Below are 26,130 nucleotides of genomic sequence, written 5' to 3' on the forward strand. Positions count from 1 at the left end.
ATTTTTTACTGACATCTATGTGAGCTTTAAACCAGTATTATCCTAACAGTTGTTAAAAATTCTTTTAATTCTCTTATCGTTTACTTTTTTTGTACCATTCCTTCACGGTGTCTTACGTCTGCTGACTGGCCTAACAAATGTCCTTCACCTCAAACGGTTTACTGAGCGCACTTGTGCTTATTTTGTACACCTTTACTCACTTGGATTTACAAACCCACAAACAACCCCAAGACGAACCTATCCTGCTCTACAGCGGGCCGGCCCAAGAGAACCATTTACCTCTGTTTGTGTACCATCACTAGCAGGCTTACCGCTCCGTTCGTTACACGGTCATGCTAGCAACTAAACCTGCACATTGCCAGAAATCTACTCGGTACAATATGGATATCTCTCTGGTTAGTATAGGTCTTAAACAACTACGCCATCATCCGTAGGGTAAAGTAAAGGGTAAAGAAGTCGGTTCGGTCTAGTCTAGTAAGCCCTCCGATAAACTCTCAAGAACACGAGCGATCAACATGATCTAGGCTATAAATAAACTTTGTTCATTATTAATCTCACTGGGGCTAGGTTCTTCACATTTGTTCTGTTTTGTTTTTTTTGAGTGTGTCGCTTACGAGCATTTGGTAGTATTAACAACATCTGGCTTACTACGAACGTTTGTTCTACGATGCACCAGCGCTTTGTAAACTATTTTTAAAATCTTTCTTTAGAAATGTACTTGTTCACCCAGTCTACTACAACCTCTAAAAGACTGCTGCCACTGCCCGAACGTTCATCATCGAACGTTCATTGACTGTTTCCCACCGACAAAAACAAAGCAAACTGCATTTGCTTCAGTTCCAGCGTGCTCTATGTTCCTGTGCATCTCAGTAGCCCCTGGGGAAGAAAATGTATAAGAGTAAACAGAACGTTGCAGGTGATTAGAGCTACATGATTGCCAACACGTCTGGGATTAAAGGTTTTTGTAGGTGTGTGTGTGTATTTTTTCGGAGAAATGTTCCCTTGTAATCAATAGCACTTTATACTGAGGCGAGAAAAACCCTTCGAGGTTGTTTGTTCAGTTGTGGGGATTTTTTTAACTAGTAATTGCATTCAGAACAAATAAAAATATCTTAAACCAGATTGATCCTTTGTGTATGTTGGCTTGTGTAGGAGAAGAACCATATCTTGCTCCGATTTCAAAGTTAATGGACATGGGTTAATGGACATTGTGTTAATGGACTTGTCTTAGCATTTTTTAAAAACTGTATTGACGCCGTCTCCAGTCTAAGGATTAAATCATCAATCATAATGGTCGTACTTAGGAACCAAATAAAGCATTCGTGTTAAGGGTCATTGGGTGTTAGTAACTTCATGTAAACCTACGAGCATACAATTAAAACACCGGGACGACTGTATTTTGTTCACACTAGCTAATCGGCCCGGTTACAGGGCTATGCAACAGAATTCCGTTGTATACGTAGATTTCATACGGTGCCATTTTATCAGATGTGCCTGGTTATATATTTGGTAGCGGCAGCAGTCTTCATTCGACAGCACCGGTACAAATTTACATCCGAACCAATCCCTTGTTGCCAAGAACAACTATCCAGGTTGCCCAATAAAGTTAAAAAAACTAACCGCGTACTAAATTAGTATATTCCCGCCTACTTAAATAGTATAGCATATACTAAACCAGCATGTTCCAGCATACTGAAATAGCATACCGTAAATAGTAAATAAAGTGTATACTGAAATAGCATATTCTGGGTATACTTAAATACCATACCGTAAATAGGAAATTTGTGGTATACAATTACTAAATTAGTATATGCCCAGTACAGCAGATTTATGCTTTGATGTGTTGACTGTAGCACTGACTGAAGGATTCCTGGAGAACTAATAGTTATTTAACTTGAATCTAGCGTAGTAGTATAGTTTGCGTAAACCTGTAGTAGCGTATAGTATACCTATACCAGTATTCCAATACTGTACCATGTTGTACTATGTAAAATTAAGTCTGGGAGGGAAAGATCTGTAAATTAGTCTGAATCACCTGGTACGAGGAATACTAATTTAGTATTCCTTTATATACTTAAAAATACCAATTTAGTATTTTTCTGCCACCTGTGTACTAAAAACAGCACATCGGTGCACTAAAATAGTATAGGCCGCATGCAAAAATAGTATATCGGTATACTAAAATAGTATACTCAATTCAAAGACAGAGACTCTAGGACAGGGAGAAGGTGCGGAAATGGTACAGAACCGGGGTCAAAGGTCAGGGATGGGTAAAGAGGTGGTCGAGTGACCCTAGGACAGGGAGTAGGTGCGGAATCGGTACAGGGCCGGGGTTTCTGAAAAGAAAAAGATTGGTTTTCATGAATGTAACTACAACTGTACTAAACAATACAGTCAGAAATCTACAGGACATGATACGCATGAGGTTGTCACCCATGCAAATTGGTGTGGTAAAAACAGATGTACGTTTCAACGACAAGAAATTTCCATTTGGCCACTACCCATCAGTGGTCGGTACCAATTACCAGTCGGATTGATGTCTGTCAAACACTCATGCGTTGTGAAATGGCCAATGTGTGCATGCAGGTGCGCGCGAAAAAAGTCATACGGACATTGATTCGGGCGGAAAATTGTAATCGGATCAAAAAGTCCTCATCGGCTGGTCGGTTTTATGTCCGCTTATGTACCGTTGTTGCGGTAGGACGTTACGATAGGAGTGCTGGAAAACGGCCATACAGAATGAAAATCGAAAAATCGAAATGACTTTCTATTGGATCTATCAAAACGGCCATCACGGGTGGCTGTTCGGAATGAGAAATCATTCCCCGTGAACACCTGCTGGAATGGCGATGTGTGGATGCTTAAATCGGCACGTTAGGAATGTCGACTTACACCAGCTTGTTGGCAGGAACGTTTGGACCGATCCGGTCACACCCATCACACACGGGCGTGCGTGAACGAGACGACACGAACCGGCCTTTCCGTCATCGAGACTTTACTGGCAAAGTCTCGTCTCGCGAACCGCTTGTCGCGCTGGACCGGCAACCATTGGCCGGTGACCGTGGGCTTAATCGTACTGCGGATGTCAGGAGAATTCGTGACTGTTGGAGGAACTGTGCTGAAGCTCGTTCGAGTTGTGGTTCAGGTGCAGGAAGTTGATGGTCTGCAGCTCGGCAATGTCGGCAACTGGCTGCTTGTCGCTGCCACCGTTCGCGGCACTTTCTAGCACATTCACGCTTAGATGAGCCGGACGGGGTATGCCCGTACGCATCCGGTACTCTTCCGTGCTCGGCGGTCGCCATCGTACCGAGACGGACCGTTGTCGATCTAGTCGATGGAGTAGATGGGGCGAAAAAAAGAACAGAAAAGAAAGGTAAAGTATTTTGTGAAATAGTGGAACGTTTAGTATGGCTTTAATTGAGTTGTTAAATCATTAGAAATAGTCCCCAACCGTTAAGTCTTCACAAATAGCAAAGGTATCGACCTGCTAGCGGATAGCGAAGAAAAACAGAAAAGAAATGGTACTCCCGTTTTCAAAGGTCAATCAACTGAAACTCGTTCCTTTAAAGGGCCTTTTTCATCATTCAATAATCGGAACAAAATGGTCACCCATTTTTGGGAAGCGTCCGTTGGTTTATATGCCGTTTTCTATTCACTCCTAGCACTTCCTTACACAGCCATGAATGGTTGGGCAGGTTCAGTGCCGGTGCTTTCCAATTTATCCAACACGGCCTTTAAGTAACTTTGTTCGTCTTCTACGACCGACAGGCATTTGATTAATGATGGAAAGTTGAGACCCAAATTTTGGGTAGTATCGATTAGCCATCCTGTCGGGATTTGAAGGATGCCGGTTACCATGGGGACCGGCCCAGAAACCCCACAAAAGTTGTCAATGGTGAGTGAGTATCACCTTTTGCTAGCGACAAATTCGCTTGGCTAACAGAAACATTAACGATTTCTGCAAGTGAGTATATTTATTCGTGCTATAGAGCGCTAAACTTTTTGCCAGCACGAAAGATTAACTTATGTCGTCTTTTTTCTTTGTCTGTAGTTAAATATTGTTTTGAGATATTTTATCATTCTCATCCCTGTCAGCTCTTGGACGTTCGTCTTGAGAGGATCGACAGCAGTCAGGTCACCCACCCTGAATAGCGAACCACTTGTGTATCTGTACCGTGTTTGAGATTAAATATTTATCAATACTTCAGCACCTTCATAAATAATCGCCAGAAAGCAATAAATGCGACCGATTGGGCGTATGCTTCCAGTTTCCAGCTAACTTGTTTGCTGAATCGTTTTTTATCAACCGTTTACTCCCGCCGAAGTCGGAAAAGCGAAACAGCAAATGGGAAAGCTTTTGCCACAATACACACGGATGCATTTCCCGGGTAACGTCATTCTTGGAAGGTTTCTTTTGAAGGAAGAGTGTGCGTGAGAGTGAGAGGAAGGGAGGGAATGGTATCAATACGAAGGGATGCGAATAAAAACCCAATTATTTCCTCGATTTCGCTAGAAAACTGGACATATCGACACCAAAGATGAGGTGGAAGCAGAGTATCCAATCAGATTTGATTGAGAAACGTTCCATCATGGCACTCTGCGTGAGTTCAACCTTTAGGTTAAACGTACCGTCGAGATTGATTTTATCGTGCGCAAGGTTGTTTATCGAAGGAGGCAATGTTCGAAGTTCGTGGAAAAGGTAAATAAAAAACATACAAGGTTAAATGGTTGCGTTGCAATTTTGGTGGGGGGAAAAAAACCTCTCAGTAAAAATACTTTGACCCGGGAGTACAAACTCCAGGTGAGCTATTGAATGCCTGTAATGTCCCCACGGGAGGCAAGTTTACGTTCGGTTGAGAAATGTCTTGTGCGACGGAACATGTAAAATTCATCCAGCTAAAGGAAACATACTGCCGGTGTGACAGGTACATGCACGCTACACGCCTCGACGGGAAGGAAAAATATAATTCGGTTGAGTTTTGTACTGTCCTTTCATAAATTTGCTCCGTGCAAGCTATCCAGTCGAAACTTTCGCTCTTCGTCCCCGGTGTGGCTTAATGTTGGCCTTCCATATTTCACCGTCTTCGGTTGGTAAGGGCTACCGTAATAACTATAGCTTTGGTACTAAAAAGACAACCCGGTGGTAGTGGAACTTTAGCAAACGTGATGTTTTCGGTTGTCGTACCCTTTCTCGCACGAGGCCGCCTTGCTTTCCCTTATTCAATATTCTAACCAGCGCCGGTGAAATAGTATCGACGTGCTTGCCACCGTACTTTCGGTGGAGAGGTTATTTTTGCTTCTTGATTCGCAGAATCCGAACGATTTGTGAGATTTACAGCGGATGAAAACTTAATTGAATCGTGCTGTTTCGTTTTTCTACGCTGGCAAACATACCCCTAAAGCGCTTAAACTAATCCCGAGCGGCTTAGCGGGCATTACTTACACGACCGATACCGGCCCAGCTCGGAGTTGGAGTTCTTGTTCAGCAGCACACCCTGGGGCACACCGTCGCGCATACGCGAGTTGATGAACTGCAGGCAGCAGAAGCAGATGATTTCCTGGAAATACACCCGGAAGCTGGCAAACAGGTGAAAAGTGAAGAGAATGAGAGAGTGAGAGATGGTATTAAATACACGAGTTAGAATATGTTTGCACTCGACACGTGAGCATGCGGTGCAGCGCACATCACCTACCGGCCATTCATCCAGTAGTAGATGATGGGGTTAACCATTGCATTTGACATGGCGAGCCAGTAGAAGCCCAGATAAAGCTGCTGCACGTAGCTCGACGATGTCATCTGGTTGTTGTGATACGCGTAGACGAAGAACAGATGATATGGTAACCAGCAGATGGCAAATATCGTTACCACAATTATAAACATTCGCACAACCTGTGAAAAGCAAAGGTAATACGGTACGGTTAGCTTGGAGATGGATTGGTGAAGGATTGTTCAATAACAATGCATAAATTGTGGCAGGGTCAGGGTTGGATTGGGTTGCGGGAGAAAGTTGAAAGACCCACAGATGATGCCCAGGATTTAATTTTACACACATTACTCATAATTGACGGTTAAATGAGGAGCAATAAATTATGGCAATGAAATTCATATGAAATATTTTCCAACATTGAGTAAGATTTATTAGCACACACAGCAGCCGCTGGTAGTCCTATTTTTTTCATGCATTTTCCTCTATTAAGAAATTTCCCGGAATGTGGGGAGAGACACTTGAGTGGACAAATAAATTTCTAACCTTTAGAGCGTTATTGCTTCAACAGCCGTTGTTTGCATACTAAGCAACCACCCGTACCCGTATCCGGCATAAACCACCGATAAGGCACAAGCCAGTAGCGAAATGTTGTTACTTCTCGTTTCTTGGCGAAGCGACTGTCATGCTAGGAAAAGAACCACCTCGTATTCCGCAGCAGCACACCACAATTTCTACGCTTCTACGCCATTTTAATACAACTTCCACGACAACTAAAAACGTGAAAGAATTCAAATTTCGCAGCTTCAAACATTAGTGAGCGGAGCGGATAGCTGGAAAGGTGGGACCATTTCCTACGGTTTTCCCCGTACGGTGTCTCCTTTGGCTGTGGCTATCGGTCCTGTAGTTGCGTATGACGGGTATACGAAATAGCTAGCACGAAACAACATGTAATAAGGACAGCATAAAAATTCCTTTCCATTTTCGGCGAACAGGAAGCGAATGGATTAAGCTTTTGGTCGCTTTTGGTGATGGAGGATGCTAAAATGTGGAACATGGTGTGTGTGTGTGCCACTGATGGTTGCACTTTGTGTCGAAGAGGGGCTGGAGAGTTTAATGGACGACGACTCGCTCGTTACGATTAGCGAGACGCAAACGTGACAGCTTCAACGCGTCAAACGCACGTGGCACGCCTGGCACGGAAAGGTTAGGTGGAGACAATTTTCATACGGAACCCATTAGCATGAATCTGTTTGTGATTGTGGGTAGAAGATACGGTGAAGCGTTGGTACGAGCGATGTTTTGACCTATATTTAGAAATGAAGAACTTTTTTTCTGTTGTAATGTGCAAAGTGTGCTTTTTTCGTTGAAAACTTTCAACATGTGAAACTGAGTGTATGGGACAAACTTGATTTGCTCTTTAAAACTCAAGTGGAGTATTTATAATTGTTCTCCGAATTTACCTTTGAAATAATAGTAATAACTAACACAAACCACTGACTCAGTGATGCGTTTTGTAACGTAAACCAGTGACATGCACATTTTCTCGCTTTATCGCTTCCGTAAGCTTGCATTGATATGAGCATCATGATTCGCTCCAGTTTATGGTTAGGCGCCCAAAAAACTGCTGCATAGAGTAGACCTACTGCACACCGGGGGGATCTAACTTTAGCACGTGTCTTAGCATATACGCCGAAAGGAACAAAAGATCCTTTTATTCTGCCTCCAAATGGGGCTGTACGATCTTATGATATGATTATCTTACTGGACAAGGTATAAAAAGTGCCATAAGCAAGCTTCTCGAAATTATTACTTCTTGTAAGTGATGGCGAACATTGTGACGCTTGTAACTTTTCCCCGAGCCAAACATGCCCACGGTGGGAACGAAATGAAGCGCAAGCGAAGTCATGGAATACGGCGCAAACAAAAAGCGAAGCAGAGCACCATCGTACCTGTCGCCGGTAGGTCGGTGAACGCTACAGTCGTAAACTTTGGAATGAACTTCACTCCCGACACAAGAAACAGCCGGAAGTAAACAGCACGATAGAGTTGTAACGAAGATGTCGTGCGAATAAAATGTCACATCGTATGGCATTCCAAGACGGGTTCGTTGTGTCTCGAATGGATGCAATATTAATTGCAGCATGGGAATTTTCTCATCGTTTATGAGTGATGGAAATTGTGCAACGTCAAGAATAGCCTACGGGCGAATGTGAGTGAAACAAAGTTTGAACTATGAACTATATTGACTGATTTTTGTCACAAATTTTCCGTGGGCTTACATCCTATGCAATATTCATACAATAACAGAAGATGTCCGTTGACTCATTTCGAACCGTCATAAACTATTTCTGTAGTTTCTTGACAGTGCAAGGCGTGCACGGTTTTGCCGGGACAATCATGGGTATGATTTTTTTTACAGTTTATTCTTTAAGTGTACTATTCTATTCTATTCTATTCTATGTATTGTCTTTATTGTTATAGAAAGTCATTCAGCATCGAGCATTCAGTACGGGATGTTTAATGAATGTAACAATAGGCACTGAGCTGGCATTCCTATCCGAATAGTAGAGGGATTGGTTTTTTTTTATTATGTCTTGCATAACGAGGGTAAGATACCAAGACCAACGATAGAAGTGTACACTTTTAATTTTGCTTTGGCCTGTCTATTCTGTATCGCTGTGTTGGTATTCATACTATACTGATTACTTCTAAACCTGGCTTTGCAATAACAATAGATATTTTACACTGTGAGGGTCCTTAAAATCTTTATCGACTTTTTTGATCTTGGATCTTTGTTGTTAGAGAGTCTCTGTTGGTTTGACCCTTCTATAAAGTGCAATATTGCTACATGAAAGATAGAAACCCATGGATGATACTACCGAAACTTATTGAAATACCATTTTATTAAGTACCACCAGGTGATAAGGCTTGGAACTACATATAAAATATATACAGGTTTTTCATAAGGCACCTGTTCACTATTCGAGTCATAAAGACCTCCGAGATTGAAGTGCCTGAAGGGAAAATGAGTTAACCCAGCGTAAAAATAATCGATATCGATTAGCATGGAGGAATCGATATTTGAATCGATATTTCTGACAACTTGGCGTGTTGTTGAATCGTGCTATTGGGGACGAAATTAACCTTTCAGGCGCATTCTCGAGTTTAATGGTAAATAATTGAAAACCAAATACAGTGGAGCGCTGGTTAACCGGGTGCCCGATTATCCGTCAGTTGAATGACAGTTCGAAAGGAAATTAGACATACCATCGTTGACGGAATAATTGAAAGACCCTATTTCATATTAAGAAAAGAGCTCCAATACTGAAAACAAAACAGCTACATTTACTTTTGCAACAATAAAATACACTCACATAAAATAACGTATACACTAAAAACCCTACCACCGGTACATTATACGCGACTGTTTATTATAAAAAGTAGATGTGCCTATTATCCGTGTTATCCGATTATTCGGCAACCGGTGAGTCCCGATCAGCACGGATAATCGGCGCCATTAGATGGAACGCCATAACCGAAATGTGACATTGTATTGTACATGTCATTAGGTCTCATTTTTTTTATCTAACTCAATGGCACGATTCGGACGCGTCAGAACACGGGTAAGCAGCGAACGATAATGACCGTCATTCCCATGGCAACCTAATAGGATCATTTTCTACATCACTTCAAATCTGACAATTCGGAGCGTGTTGCTACGCATAACAATCCCTTTAACCCGTTTCGTGTCAAAACATCTGCAAATGATCACAATTTAATTTTGTTGTAACGGAAAATCGATAAGCATGTTGTTTTCTATATGAAACTTTCGGTGAATGCGAACTAGTCGAATGCGAATGAAAAATGCATGCCACCTATCAAGCATGTTGTTGTTGAGGGGCCTATATTGGCTAACTTCAAGCACGCACTTTTGCTTAAGGATTCAAACTCATCGCACCTAATTAGTTCGTATCGTATGCAGGAGAATTATTAATTACATACCTCTTTTTTGTGTTGTTAGATAGAACATCCTTTGTGCGATCAGAAAAAAAAAAACATTCTCGTTCAAGAAGAAAAGATAGAATTTTTATGTGAAAGCTTTCGAACATGGGAACGCTTACGCACCTCGAGCGGTACAGCAAATGATTGAAAAAGTTTTCCAACAGACACCATTTTATTTTTCCGCTGTGGCTACAACAGCGACGCACCGTGCTTGTCCCTTTTGTCAGTGGGTAAACATTTCTTAGAATACGATAGGCACCCATTTTTTAAGACGAACCTTATGTCTTTTTTGCACCTCATAACCGGCAGGCAAATACTGAGTGCGCAGCGCACAATTAACGAAACACGTTAGAAGCAAACGGGAAAAAACAAGAAAATTAATTTTAAAGATTGTTTTCTTTTTCATCCGCTTAGTCCATTGTTTTGACATCCAGGACAATTTCCGGCCAGCTTTCTTAATCAGCTTTACGTTTTAACGTACTTACAAACAGTCTAGGATAAAGCTGCTCGCGACTAGGCATGGATAATTCGTGAAGGTTATTATTAAGTTTCACGAGATTTTTAAATATTTTTTATTTTATTTCTAAACGCCTATCGGTAAGAAGAGGCCTATTTCCGCACATGGACATATTTGTGTAAATAACTCACAAAGAATGTGAAAGAAAGGTAAGTTCGTGGTTTTAAGAACGGGTTTGAAGAAAGTTTGCTGTTACCCAACATTTTACGCAACACGGTTTTCGGCCGAAAAACTTTCTCCAAACCCAGCTACCACAACTATTTCTTTGTCTTTATTTCTATAACCTGCAAACTGTGTAGGCAAGAGCTTCCAAGACTAGCATCCATATAACACCAACCGCTCTTTAAAACTTTACCCTCTCGTCGATCGAGAACCATTTACACCAATAATGAATAGAGCACACTCGCCTTCATAAATGGTTCAATATTGGCTGGCAGATTGCTGGTGGCTAGTCTGTGGTTTTTCCAAATGAAAAACATCTGCTAGCAAACTTGCTCCCAACTCTGCAAACACAGAAAGCGTCTTTACCTTTCAAGCATTCGCTCAATCGAACATCCTTGTGCAAAAGCGCATTCGAGCATCACCAGCAGCACTGGTTCACTCATTTTTCTCCATTGTTCAATTTCATCTTTTAACAAGGAAAGCCACTTCGGAGAAAGTTGCTATCAACCTCAGCTAATTCAACACGAACACTGTACACAGCTTCCTGACAAGCTTTGTTATTTTGGACGACAGGAGAAGCACATGGCATTGTTTTGTTGCTAATGAAGCTGGCATCGCTAGAATGTTGGAGCTGTGGGCAACGTGGAATTCATAGAGACTTTGGTCGTCTTAGTAAATCGGAATCAAAGGCACAAACGCTTTGAAATGTAGCCAAAGATAGGTTATTAGTGTAAGGAGTAAGTTAGGACCACTCTATAGACGGAATATTACGCAGCAATACGGCCGAGCACACTCGGGATAAGTTGACCCGTCACTGGTTGAACATGAAAATGTCTTCAAACGAATGTTTCAAACAAATGTTTCATAGCAAATTTAGAAATGCGACAATCCTTTAGGAAGCATTTACAGTGGTACTTCACATGAGGTGTTCTTGTTTCTTTCTTGTTTCTATGCATAGCGTGGAAGATGGTGAAATTAAACCGAGATATTCCAATAATTTGCAGTCTTTTCTTGTAGAATGTACATCCAGCATCACCGATATTAATACGACTGATGTTATTCATTGCAAAACCACCATCGATACCTGATAATGGTGCCTCAAGCTACACCAAAGCTTTCATTTCCATTGTGAAAGCTTTTCACACCGATACGATTTCCCTTCGGGGGTTAGATTGCCGCGGGCCTATGCCCGTTGTTCGCCTTTCGTGAAACCTTTTTCCCATCAAACCTTGTACACGTCAAATATGATTGAAACAGATAGAGTGTCAATTTGTTTGACGGTTCAAGCTTACCAGATTAATTCAAAGATAGTTTATGTATCAACACAGAACGGACCGACCCAACACCGTAACCTAAAGCCTGGTGACAATCGAGTGATCCTAGCGTCCCAATCCGCCAAACGTTGACCGATAACTGTCAGTCATTTAACTTATCTGCCCAAACTCTCCGCTTTGTGTGCGCGTCCCAGATTTTCGGGGGATTTCGCTTCCACTGATGAAGATTGTCACGTGCCGAAATGCACGGTGCCGAAGGTGCTATCGAGCCAGCGGAGTGGCCACTCTTTTACATTAACGATTGACCGTCGGGAGGCGGTAATTGATTAGTCCGCCGCCGACCACAAGGTGTCACAGCCTCTTCGGAAGGATCAGGCAGGTTTAGTGTAATTTGATTTCGGAAATGAATCACTCTCCCGGCGAACAGGGCCGGACCGGTTTGGACGTTTGGTGCGAGCGATTGGTTGTTGTTGGAAGGTGGACACCGTTTGCCCACTGCAGGGTTCCAGCTCGGTTCGAAGAAATTGGATCCGACCGTAGATTACGGGTGGAATGAAAAATCGATTTCCTTTTGACTTTTCGCACACGGGAAAGGACGGTGAAGCACGATGAAGGTGCCCGGTAAACTTTTGTGCCACTGTTCAATGGTTTTATCGCTCATTTTTCAAGGCCTTCATTGGAAAACTCAGGTGCACTTTGCCGGTCATAGCATATTAAATGCTATCAACGCGTCATAAATGGCTATGGCGGTCGTTCGAACTGTGCTCGTTCTAAAATGCTACGAGTTGCTTCACATGAAGCATTTTAATTGAAATAAAAGTTTTTTGAAAATTGTTGAGTTGTCTTTGCGATACATTTTTGAGCCACTATTAAAGAACGTCTATTTCCTCGTCAAATCGTGGGACTATTGTGGTGGCCCTCATGATATAAAAGCAAGCATGCAGGATAAAACAGTACACAGTCCATAACATATGAACAACCAATTGAAAATTCCATCGTCCGTCCTCGATTATCACGCTTTTTCAGTGTTATGCCCTTGTTCAATATTCTACGTCCGTCCGTGGTACGGTATAATGGCCAGCGCTGCCGGCGTATGCATCTTGCTACGCACAGAAAATAGAAACACAAAAAAGGACCTAAGCAACGTAAAATTTAATTTCCATTCAAAGCAGACCGATGGGCATATCCGGAAAGGAAAGCACCAAGCTCAAAATTCTAATCATCCGAAGCCGACAGGAGGGATGCCACTGAAAGTAAAATATCCAAAGGTTACCACCCCAGTGGTAAAGGAGAACAACATTTAGAAAGCAGGAAAGGAAAAAGGCAGAAATTATGGTTCAAAATTAAGAATTAAGCAGCGCTTTGAAAATAATTCGTATTACAGTTCCAACAGAACCACCATTGCAACGGCGAGGGTCTGCAGTGTAACAACATAAGGTAGTTTAATTCACGGGTTTCCTGTTGGTGCTGGTATAAATATATATTTATATATTTTATGTTACCGATAAATTGTCAACGAGTTTTAATATTGGCCAATACCATAATTGAAATGTTCGCCCTAAATTAAATAGCTATTTCGATAGTCTAAACGTTCCGTTTAAATAAACATCAGCTAACGAGTGTGTTTAAAGTTGCTATTTTTCTACGGTGCGAGATCTTATTTTGTTTCGCTCCGAACGATTACTCCACTACGGTTTCATATTCTACAAAGTCCTTCACGCTCGACCGCTTGTGCTGATTGTCATTCCATCGATTCAATACCAATGTTTGCTGGACTTTTTTATTATCTACTAATGGCGCACTTCGGCCAGCACGGTACTCGGATCGTTTGGTATACATTTTTAACGTCATGCTCCGTACCAGAGCCGTGTACGGAAGCTGAATGAATGAAAGCGGGGAAGTGTCGTACACAACAGAAGGGTAATCATTGGGAAAAAATAATATCGGAATGGGTTAAGTAAGAACGGATGAACGGATAAAACGAATAGCTATCCGTTTGGACAGCACTATTCGCCGTGTACCGTGAAGACAGCAGCAAAAAAGACCAGAATAAGACTAGGCGGAATGCTCACATTGTCACCCGGGTGGACACAGACCCATGGGAAGAAATCACCATCGTAGCTTAACTTTGTCAGTACACTTACCTTCTTTTTCGATTTCATCGACTCCAGCTGCCGTTCGGTGTGTTCACCAATCGAGCGGCTACCCCAAAGCTCACGACCCATCAGCGAGTAGCAGACGATCATGATCAGCATCGGAATGCCGTAGGTGAGTATCAGGAACACCAGGTTGTAGCTATCACGTTGAAAAATGGAAGGAAAAAAAGCCAAAAAAAAACAACAGTGTGAGCAAAACGGGAATGAAATGCCGACGGACTAGCTAATTGAGTTATTGTGCAGAAGCACCGGCTTAATTGAAAACCATCGCTACCGGGGGCAGGAAAGACATAGTGGCATCGGACATGGCATAGCGTAAGCTCGGCATGAAACGGCGAAATGAGCAAAACGAAAAGAAAGGCGAAAGATGAACATATCGTACGAGAATATGCTTACGGACACAAACACAAAAAATCATACAAACCCCTTCCGGCACATGGCCGGGAGCATCGGCAAGGGACTCTTCTAGGGGATGATTATTGAGTTAGCGTAAGCATGATGAAGCGAGATGCTTCCTGTAATGAACGGTATTGCTATTCCAGCGCGTCTAGTGTGCCATGGTTAGGAAAATGAGTGATTCGGCGAAAAGTAAATTAATGCCTGCAATGGCTCGTAACGCATTGTGATAATTTCGTCGAAATGGAGGATATTTTAACAACGAAATAGGAAACATGTTTGGCGTGATCTCCATGAGAATTCCAACACACTACACTAACGAATCAATCATTATTATATGTTTGTTTTTTGAATTTTGTAAAAAAATGTTGTGCAAAAATAGAAGGAGTACAATAGAATTCAAAGTATTTCGATGTTAGATGTCACTACCATTCAACGTATGTTTAATGTATGATCTGGAACACTGTCGTTTTGAAGAATTTAATTCCACTTGTAACCATTTTGCGGAAATGTGTACAACATGATTGATGTGAAGTACAAAAATGATCTTTGTTGTTTCTACTTTTGCTTGATTAGCTCTTTATGATGAAAAAGACAGCAGAAATCCGTTTTATTTTAGTGAAGGATTAAGATAACTATGTATCAGTTGAAGGTGGATTTCAATGTTCGAAAATGGCCACGGCTTTGTATGATGTAGGGCTCTCGCGGAGTGTTGCGAAAGCTTCACGAATAAGTTGCTCGATGTAGATCCAAGTTTTGAAGTTCCATGGTAAGTCATTACCTGTCATTTAAAGACGATGGGAACGACAGCGTACCATATGCACTGAGGCCACCAGACGTCAAAGTGTGTCGAATTGTCGATTTTGTCAGCTGACATATTTGTCAGCATTTTGTCAACTTTCGTGGCCCTACATCTATTAATGTTACTGACATTTTTTATCCACTATCCACTTTATCCATAAATCCAAAAATTTATGCCAGAGCGATAGCGAAAAAGTAATGAAAAGCGTTAGAGCATAATTTTAAGGTAATGGTTAACAAAAAAATGCATCAAATTTTGATCAAAAACGCCCTTAACTCTTTCCTGCAGCGTAATGCAACATAATTAAAATGTCACAGTTGCCCCCGGCTGGAAAAATGACACCTAATAATCTGACCGCTTAAACACACCGTGCTCAACCTGCAACCATTAATTCCCAGCACTAAGAAACTTCCCGCTCCCTTCGCACGTTCGCGCATTTTCAATTAGTGCACTTTGCCGTTTAGCACTTTGGCAGCTAGTGCGGTGACACCGAGTTTCCGGCTCCCCGACAGCTGCTGCTGGCTGGTGCGTGTTGGTTTTGCAATTAGTGCGCTGCAGCTTCTTATTAGGAAATTATTCCATAAAGGTGGCGAGCCGGTGAGCCGGAAGTGGGTCGAAAGTTTACCAAGTAGCTATTAATTTGCATACTGCAACTGGTTTTGTGCCGGTAAAGGAGGTTTTGTAAGTGAGCTCGAACGCAGCGAACTAACGTCAGGCAATCATCTCGGTTCCGGTGTACTGTTTAACGTGGTTTGGTATGAACTTTTGTTAGCTTACTCTTGCGAAAGATTGATTTCGTCCTCGTGGAAATGACTGAGTTACGGGTAGTTGTGTAACGCCACGATAAATTGATCACATTTCCTCGACGTGCATCGTACCTTTTCACAACGCTTGGGAAACAGTTATAAGAAGTGCACGATGAGTGCAATGCTTGTGCAACATTTTTAGCCGACCTTTCTAAGCCTAAACGACCGAACGGTTACGTCGAAAATTGGCAATTGGTTTGTTTGTTTCTTTTTTTAGACATTACGAAATAAATCACCCACTTTACCGGCTGCATGACATACAGTACCGTACAGCATTGCAAGAAAAAGGCGAGAAAAATGAAGAATCGGAAGAAACACTTTATCGACCGATAAACAACACAGACCAATGAACTTGTTTGATCTTTGCTGTCGTGCCCAATCAAAGACAATATCCTCCGGAAATTTGTACCGAACGTTGATGAGAGGAAAAGTTGTGTTTGGTCTTTGTTGAAAAAAGCCGGTCACCGGATGATAAAAGTTCATTATTGTGCTTCCCAAGTTCGTGATGTAAATCGTGCCGTTTGACATTCGGTGAGATGGGACAGGAACAGTTAACAGTTGTTATCTAATGTTTGGTTGCGCATTGTTTGCTGTTTGCAAAACTGAAAAGCAGCTGTAACGTTTTTTTTTTCTTCCTGCAGGATACAAACGGATTAAAGCCGACTTTATAGTCGCTTTATCTAGCTGCAAAAGCGATGTTCCGAAAAATTGCGCTTCAGAAAAGTGTTGTTTGAATTATACATTTCGTTCGTTTTAAATACTTTTGCTTTAATGAAGGATCTAATTTCAAGAATTCTTAATTAAGGCCTGAATCGAAGCGGCGATGAGGCAAGCAAGTCGCGCCAAGTTCGGTAAGCTGTTTAATAGACCTGAAATCCCCCCCTCCAACCAATGGCAACAGATCCTGACTTGTGTAGGAGTTTGTGCAAACAGACGCTCAACCTCAAAACTTTACGGTGAAGACAGAACGCTTCAGCTTCAAGTGCTTCTCGAACCGCTGCCCGACAATTCGTTGCTATTTTTGTCGAGAGTAGTCCTTCAAATCAATTTTGGTTCAGCTTCAAGTTAAAATTTTGTGCCGAAATATCAACATTAGCTTCGGTCATAGATGAATACGAGATGAATTGCATGCCGCATTGCTGAATGTTTGGTATTGATTTAACGCACTTCATTGCGTTGAATTCGTAATAGGCTTAGGTTTTAATCCGTGAAGTACCGTAGACATTCTAATTACTCGTTGGTGGAGTTGTAGATCATAATTGGTGATCCGTTCATGGCCCTGTACACCATTAACAAAGATGCGAAAACGAATCAAAGGATGGGCAATTAATGGTCCCCTCAATAGCAGATTCAGTAAGTCACTGCTTAAGCAACACGTGTGGTTTGAGCAAATTCTCTTCGGGCCTCAATTTTCATACGTCGCACTGATTTTAAGTATTATTTTCAAGTGTTGTTATTGTTTTAAATACTTACAGAGGTTTTGAGGGTTTCACTGATTTTTTGCTACTAGAAAAGAAATATTTGCGGTAGTTAAGGAATGTTTCACCTATTTCCTGAGCTGCTGCTAGATGAAACCGATGCAATGCAAAGCTTTCGCAATGCATACCTTAGCGAAACTTGTCGACAAGCCGAATGTGTTAGTGAAGAAAGCACCGTAGTTAAGGTTCTATTTTATTCTGTTTAAAATTTGGAAAGTGAAAAGGATTCCATCTCTGTTTCAACATTTTCCACTTCAATTTTTAAAGAATTGAAAGAATGGTGACAACTTTCCCACAAGAACATGACCATTCTGTAAGTCGCAACCAAGCATGAAGAGCATCAAAAAAGGGCAGAGCATTGTGTTTAGGGAAAAAGTGGAATAAAACAAGCATCGTAAAACTTAACTTTCAACCTGTGTGTAAGCTTCAACAAGTAGACACGTCCGGAGGCATCCAGATTAACTTGAGATGTGGAAATGACTACAGTGGAATTAAAGATAATTCATCCTTTTTATCATTCCAGCAGAGACCAACCAATCTTTAACTGATTAATGGCTGAGCTTTTAAGTAGCTTTTCGAAAAGCTCAGGAATCTCTCTATGACTGGATAATAATCGAGTTCTGCATCTCCAGTGAGCACCTTATCATGCAATCCAATAAAAAATGTTCACAACTCATAAATCCCTCCTGCTCTTTTACCAGCTTACACATTTAATCGTTATTTGTTTTAAAGCCATTGCATCACTGCTGTCTCGCAAGACGGTTGTTGTGCATTCGCCCTTTCTGTTCAACAAAAAAAATAAAACCCCCCAAAGAATAATTGGTCACTAGGTGATGAATCTCACAACTTTATCTCGAGCAGAAAATGTGCTCGTGAAACTTCGAAACCGGTATAAACTTTGCTAACTCACGGCCAAATCTCCAACCCTGACGCTAAGAACTTTTGTGGCCGGTGGTTTCCTTACGAGGACTGGGCAAATTGCGATGGTTAACCGCACACTTTGCCACGTAGGCGAGGTCTACTACCGCATTGTTGGCCATTTTTGGTTACACACACACACACACTCACCAGAAATTTAAAGCACGGAAGGACAGTGCCAGAATGTAGAATGCTTTGTTTTGGTCGTCGGTAGAATGTTCCCAGCGTGCAAAGCTGAAGCCATTGGACGAGTAACGAAATTTGAAATTTCGTTGATTGCATTCCAGGTCCGGTACCGGTGTTACTGTAGGCGGTTTCGGCCGTAGTTTGCTCTGTTTTGTTCTGTTTGGGTTGAAAAATGCACGACTACGGAAGACCAAAGAACAGAAAAGACGAAGAAAAAAAAAGCTCCACTCGATGTGTAACGTCAGGTTGGCTTTGTTGGATGATGAACTCAAAAATAGATTATCTGTCATAATATTTTCACCGGGGAGTACCATACCACACCGCCACACGTTTCGCGTACAAGATTAGCAAAGAATCCATTTTCCGACCCGGCACTGTTACTGTGGAACGGAATGAACCTGTCAAGGAGCTAGCGTGTGATTGATCCTGACGATTTCGCGGGAGTTTCAGGTGAATTTTTATTTCCCCCTTTTCGTGCACGTGTTGCCAGGGCCGAACGAGGAACCATACAGCAAAGCAGCAAAGTGTAATTAAGTATACGATTCGTATGTTGCTCTCGTTGTTCCATCCCAACGCACCGGATGTATACGAAAGGAGGGAATCAGGAATGTGCAGGAAATGGTTGGCCATTGTTTGCCGATTTCCTTCCGGTCGATCGACGCACCGATTGAACATTTTCCACCTCACACAACCGATGTACAATCAACGTCGTAAGCAGCGTGAAATGAAAAGCAAACCGACCGACCCACGTCTTTAAATACGCGTTCCCAAACGAACCGTTATTGTTCCGCCTGTGCGAAGCTATCGTACGTAACGAGCTTTAAGCTTGCGAATTTTATGATGTATCATTTTCCTTCCCGAAAATTGGGTCAGGTTCCGCTTTTGGGGTTGGCTACAATTTGACACATTTCACTCCGGTTGTATTGTGCACGGTACGGTGGGGTTTCCGTTTTCGGGTGACCCTTATCCACCGGTGAACTACGCATTCGGCTCATGCTACCGTCAGATATTTATTTTTCCACCGCCTAAAAACGCTACCGAGCCCCGAGTCCGCAAAAAACCGATAAGAAAAATATCGGCTTTCATGGCTTTATGTTAGCAAAACGTATCAACACAAGGGTCATAGTAATGGCGCACGGTAAGTTATACCGGTTTGTCTCCAACTATCTCGGATCGATCGGATGCGCATCGTGCGAGTGATACCGTTTTTTTATTCATGAAGAACGGCCATTCCATACCGTTTTGCTATCGTTGTCGGAATATGCGCATAAACATTTATCAAGATGATTTTTAATAGACCCAACTGGGAACTTTTGTGTCTTCATCGCGTCAGCTGCCGCTGCCCAGCTGTCGTTAATTTTCATAAAAGCTTCTCTCGCTGTCTGAACGGCACGTGGCCGTCGAGTTTTGTTTTCATGCTGTCTGTTCCATCTACGCCGAGCTTGATATGTCGGAACCGGTGAATCCACTTTCTTCGCCAATGATCCACGGTTGGAGTGGCTCAAATCTCAACCCCGCATTCAATGGCGAATTCGCCCGAAATTGAGTTTCGTGACGGTATTAACGAAACACAAACAGCATTACAACACGCAGCAAATAATCAGAAGGATCGCAGTGGGATGATGGGTTGTGATGAACAAAACACGGTCTGGTTTATTCAATTATCCAACCGGATCATGTGCACCGAAGTAAGCGCGGAATGTTTCCACAGCAGGCATGCGGTCAAAGAGTTACTAGTGCGGTTGGGTGCGACGCGAATCTGTTGTAGTGATTATTTTTTGTGCGCCCATTTTTTTGTCAGCGTGAGGAGATGGAAGAACCAATCCCAAACCCCATTCGGTGTCGTCACACGCGCACGAGCCTTACGAAGAAATGCCGCTCGCTCGTTTGACGCACTTACACACTTTGTTTACCTTTGCAATATGGCGCGCTTTGCCGGTGCTGATGATCCGCTGGGAATGGTAGCGCCATTTTTCCACCATCGAAACCACCGAACAAGATGCCGGGCCGGCTAGTGCGTTGAAGACGTTTCCGGTTGCTAACATTAGGGGCAATATTATGGGCATAATTGAATTACGTCGAGAGTTTCTGGCGGTTGTGTACGGAAGGATTATGGCGTAATTGTGAATTCATTAGCTCAGCTGATGCCACGTGTCGAAGGTGTTGGAGCACCGTAACTTTATGTGCATGTGCCCCCTTCGTAATTCGCATAAAAGATTCCACCAAACTTTGGTTTGCGCTGCCGATCCGGTAGGAAAGGGTGGTCCACAATGAATTTGAAGGTTTTATTCAGGGTTTTAGAAGCTTACTGCAAGCAGTACGGCAATCGTGGCGGAGAGCTTACAGCAGATTATAGGTAACGGTATTAAAACGAAAATAAAACGTCTACAACTTTCTTCATGCGTGTGGTGTAGTTATCCGTACCAGCAGCTGCAAGTAACTAAGACTTTAAAGTGTGCAGCTGTGCTCATCATCTGCTTATACGGTGGACACTTTTTCCAAGGCTATGAGAAGTGGTACAGTGTAAACAATGTAACAAAATAGAGAACAATTATTTATATAATCAAATTTGATAAAGTTGATTCCCAAATGAACGTGCTAAACTTTCATCAAGTAAAGCATTGCTTCAGTTGAAAATTTATCTTATCCCCAGAGATGGAACGCTAGCAAGGGACAAGCGAAACTCCCACATATTCAGGCACAGAACACGGATGCCTGGAAGGAATACCTCAGAGAGATGTGTTTTTTTTTCCTCGGTTTTATTCAGCATCCTCATTCCATTTCTTCAAAACCGAAATGATACGGTGCGTCAACATCCATCCCGGACATTAAACTGTTTCTTCCATTTCATCAACCGTTAGTAGTGGATCAACTTTCTTCTACTGGCGGAATGTGAAAGGTTTCTGGCGAGCATTCTTTTTAGCTATTTTTAAACCATTTAACAACTTTTACCTGGTAGCACCGTTTTTCTGACAGTCGGTAATTTATTTACCAAACTCACAGCCCGTGGGGACTGCATAGTTTGGTTCACGTGAGCATGAGCAGGGTTTGCCGGATGAAAGAGTACGAACGAAAGGTTTCGCACGCCCGATGCTTCGTAGAACATCTCCAGTATCATGGCATGTACATTCTCGAGGGAAAAAACTGTCCGATAGCTCCGTATGCTGCGTCATCATACGAACCAAATGGTTCGTGGCTCAAATGAAGGTTTTCCCTGGAAAATTGTTTTGCACTTCCTCTTTCCAACTCGGCGCTGTTTTGCATTGGGAGGAAAATTCAATTATTAACATTCGAAGGATTTACGCGACAGGCCAACACAAACCTGGTCTTCCAACAATGGCCGGTCGGAGAGCATCCAAATCACGATGTATTCATTTCTTTCCGATATGCCAGCAATGCGACGCCAACTGCGTTCCATAATTTTTCAGTCCCAGACCGGACGAGCGGCATGTTAGCGAGCGGTCAACGGTCAGCGGTGAATGTTGAAAAGCGTTGCGCTTAACAATTCCACTAGTTCCCATTTCTAGCTTCTCGCTGTATCGATGTGACGCGGCCACGGACACGGACGCAGTTTGTTATTCGGGTGGAAAAATTATGTTTTGGGTATCATATTTAGGAACCACGGTTGTCCAGCCGCCCTAGCTGGGCCGGTTAGCAGGCATGTGCTTTGCTCTCGGCCACCGTTTTTTGGCGACATTTTTGACGTGCCTTTTCACTGAATAAATTTTTTTATCATTTATTTCACGTATCCAGTGAACGGTGAAGCAACGAGGTCAGATTTTTCGAAAAAAAAAGAAGACATTAGAAGCTACAATACGTCCCACAAGTTTTGTAGCCAAGTTTAAGCAGTTGAACAGGACATATGCAATCATTAATTTTATTATTAAAAAAAAGTTACCCCATTTTTTTTTTAAAATATCCAGGTCTGTTTATTTATATATATAAAAATCAAATCATTAAATAATAATTGTTCGGGGTTCTTTAAGCATTTTACTAGGAACTGGTATTAACTTTTATTTTCGAAAAACAGTTGTGCTTGTCAATTAGTAATTCAAAGTATCAGGATATGGTTTCATAAAAGCTTTTTACTGTTGGAATTTCGATACATTTTTGACAATATATCAGTTTTTACAGCGCACAGATACTTTTCTTGGAAAAGCGTTATCTTTTATGTGTTTTCCCCAAAATTTTTGTTCGTGGATGTACAAAGATTCTCACAAAATACATTACGAGAATTCATAAAAAATATGTCTTCATTTTGAGCTGCTGAGTTCCATGTAAGTTTACTACTACTACTCGGAATGGTAAATTTACTGCGGTTTAATTTCGTTTACTGAAACATCCGATACCTGGTACGTGATAACATCCACATGCGACAGAATTTGCGGAAAGAATACCGGCTTTGCTTCTACATTTAAGAGCCTCAGGTAGAATTTGCTAGTCTACCTTGTATTTCGGTGTATATTTAGTACCGAGTTTCATTATCTTTATGTTTAAAGCATCCATCATTATCGTATAAAATTAACAAATTTTAGAACAATTTTAATCATTATATTACTTTTGACTAGAAGTTTCGTTGTTGCAAACAATCAAAGCAAATGTGACAGATCGTTGGTGCCGATACACGAATGGCAAGCACTGTGCACATGTCCGGCAAAACGAAAAGAGCTGCCAACTGTGATTTTTTTTTATTATTCGTAGCCCAATATGCTACGAATGTTGTGTCCACTGTGCTTCAGTATGCAGATTTCATGTCAAACTGTGATGAGAACAGTAACGCAACAAAGCCCGCCCGTATGTTTCCGGTCACCCTTACCGGTGTTTAGGAAGTACGCTTGCTAAAACATGTCGACGGGAATCGACAAAGACAAAGTGATAGTAAATGTTGCTGACGGAAATCAGAACGGTGTTATATCCGTCTATCGACAGTGACGTAAAATGCATGGAATTTTAGGTATAAAAATAAACGCACGAATGGTATGTCAAACATTTGCGTAAACTTAACAATGCTTAGACCGGAATACTTACATATAATCTGCCATGGATGTTGGATAACGCCCATCGGGCCAAAGCATGTAGCACACGGTTCGCGTTTTACCGTTATTGTATCTTGCGAAGGAAGCAAAGAAAAGGGAAAATGTAATTAAAATAGATAAATTATTATTATAAATGTATTTTTTGTAAATAGCTATATTGTCAAACGATAGTTAATAATACATAAATTTAATATTTTTCGTAACATCGTAATGTTACATTATTATTTTTTTTAATTAGCAAGAAATTAGGTTTAGGCGAACTATTTGATTAAAATTAATTGTATGAAAACAATATTATAAATTTAGGACACATTGTCAATTATACACAAATAAATCCATAATTTCTATCTTGCATGTTTGTTTTCCTACTAAACGTTAAGTATATACTAAAATAAGTTTAATTAAACCCATACGTTCAGTAATTTGCGTTCGAAAACGCGAATCATGTGTAAAAAATACCATAATTAAGCTAAAACTAAAATGCACAATTATTTTGCATTAATTCGTGGTGACAGTTCCGTCGCGCTTTGCACTAGCAGCGTGTAATTTAATACTACTTCTGCATGGCAAAACTATCGAATATTATCTGCTTCTACCATCGAACAGTGTCCTTTTCAATTTGACTTGATCCTTTGCCAGTAGTCCGTACGTACTCCCTATCTATGCGCTGATACCGCTTTCTCTCTCCTCGCTCTCTCTACTGCACGTTCTTTGGTTGTTAAAACTTACCGCTTCGTCATCACAGTCGAGTACATCAGGCACGGTGCCGCCAGGACACAGCTCAACGCCCAGATGATTAAAAGAAAGATCCGGGCCTTCTTCCTTGACGTCCGGTGACGTAACGGATGCACTATCGCAATGTACCTGCGATTGGGCAGGATGCAAAGCAAGCAAAGCAGGACACGAGCCGCGCCGAATGGGTTGTTGTGCATGAAAGAGAGAAAAAAGGAAAGGCCATCAGAGGGGGTAACATTGTGTCATGGCGGAATGCGATCCTTTGAAGACAGCTGCCAACCTTCGTCCCACGGCACACGGGGTTTTGCATTACGCGTTGCTGAGAAGGCGTCGACGCGGGCGATCTCCCGTTTCCGGTAGCTCTTTTTATAATTGAAAACACTGGTGAAATGGTGAAAGCATTCCAGAGCAAGTGTTGGTCGAGCAGACGCTAACACGCTGCCTGTTGGAATGTACAAGCTCGGTTTACACGTTTGTGGTGCAATTTTTGATCTTTTTTTCCCTCCCCAAAGCTGCGCTTAGTTTTCCGAGAAATTGTGTTACAGTGATATCGAATTTCGAACGCAGCAGCCGATGCAATTACTATGGGATTTACTATTGAAACAGATTTTCTTACCGCCATTGAAGTGCTGTCACTGGACGAACAAAATACCGCCCAAGCGCTAAATTAATCTTGCTACGGAAATGATTGATTTCCAAAAATTTTGCCCCATAAATAGAAGCGAATTGAATTAGCACGTGGCACAGTGCCACAAATTTCCCATTACACTTTGGTTTTAATAATCAAAATTTAGGCGAATTGATAACAAAGAGTTTTTCGACCAAATTACTTATTACCGCTGTGCCGAACAGTAAATAATCGAGTGACAATTTCCTCGAACTCGTATACCCACTCGCCCCGTTTGGCACGTGTTCGAGATGCATCGTACGGAACACCTCACACGGTTGCGAAAACTTCAAATAATTCCACTTTTGTGTCAAAAAACAGTAAAGCCATTTTTAAGCACAAACGAAACACAGCACAGCACTTCCGCCTTTCGTCGATGTTCTGTAAATGAAAGCATTCCTAAAACACCCCCATGCGCATGAAATTCGATTATGGCTGCGCGTGTATCGTTTCGCTAGACAGTCATTGTTTATTTGCTTATATCGCACCCTTGATTCGTTTATCGCTTTCCAGGTAATGTGAAAATTGAAAGCTTGAACCACCGTTATCGATAAAGTACACCGCACAATGCACGCACTCGCGCAAACATTTGTGCGCAAAGCTATTGTCATACGTGTGCCACGTGTATCGGTGGGCCTACAGGGAAACATACATTTTATTTTGGTTCCAATTGTGCGAAATTCCTAATACAAATATCGTCTTTTGTTTTCTTTCCCCTTGTGAACGTCTTTCACTTACAGGGTTTCACGGGAAGGCCTCTCCGCTTTTTTAGACGCTTTATGCCACCGGCAAGCGTATGGTGAGAATTGGTCGGAGTGTGATAAAATCGCTACTGTGACCCCGGGGCTGATAAAGAATAAGGAAGGCATACATACCTCCACCAGACTAGATGCCGCTGCTCTTCTGTTGCTCGCTTTTGGGCTAACCGCACAATGCGCGATAGCGTCGCGTCAGCCCAGCTATATTTGGACAGCAATGTTGTTTCTGTGTTGTTGTTGTTATTGTTTTGGCTGCCATTGCCACCGTGTACATGTTGCATGGTGCTGTGCCCGGAAGACACGCAAACACTCCAGCGGGCGCTCATTTGTTTCGCGCTTGTTTACATTAATCGCCTCGTCACGCCAAACCATGACCTATGCTGCACGGTTGGATAACATTCACACAGGCCTGCTGCTGTGGTCGTAGCTTACCGCAAGAGACAAAAGAGCACCAATGTTAATGAACTGTTACCGTTCCTTGGGTGCGTTGCTGTCGATAAGACGGTTAGATACAATCGTCCGGCGAATT

General features: G+C 42.0%; 1 protein-coding gene across 1 annotated transcript in view; it reads right to left on the reverse strand.

Moving 5' to 3' along the window:
* Nucleotides 1-607: 607 nt before the first annotated feature.
* LOC128297132 (tachykinin-like peptides receptor 86C) overlaps nt 608-26,130 on the reverse strand; it is a 47,242-nt gene continuing 21,719 nt past the window's right edge. Inside the window, exons 4-10 of the mRNA XM_053032702.1 lie at nt 24,171-24,305; nt 23,434-23,514; nt 13,808-13,958; nt 5,694-5,890; nt 5,444-5,577; nt 2,893-3,327; nt 608-876 (exon numbers count right to left, since the gene is read on the reverse strand). Of these exons, the coding sequence (XP_052888662.1) occupies nt 3,086-3,327; nt 5,444-5,577; nt 5,694-5,890; nt 13,808-13,958; nt 23,434-23,514; nt 24,171-24,305 (940 nt within the window). The 3' untranslated portion in view covers nt 608-876; nt 2,893-3,085. The remainder of the gene's footprint in view (nt 877-2,892; nt 3,328-5,443; nt 5,578-5,693; nt 5,891-13,807; nt 13,959-23,433; nt 23,515-24,170; nt 24,306-26,130) is intronic.

This window comes from Anopheles moucheti, chromosome 2 (assembly GCF_943734755.1).
Source record: "Anopheles moucheti chromosome 2, idAnoMoucSN_F20_07, whole genome shotgun sequence".
NCBI classification, from domain to species: domain Eukaryota; kingdom Metazoa; phylum Arthropoda; class Insecta; order Diptera; family Culicidae; genus Anopheles; species Anopheles moucheti.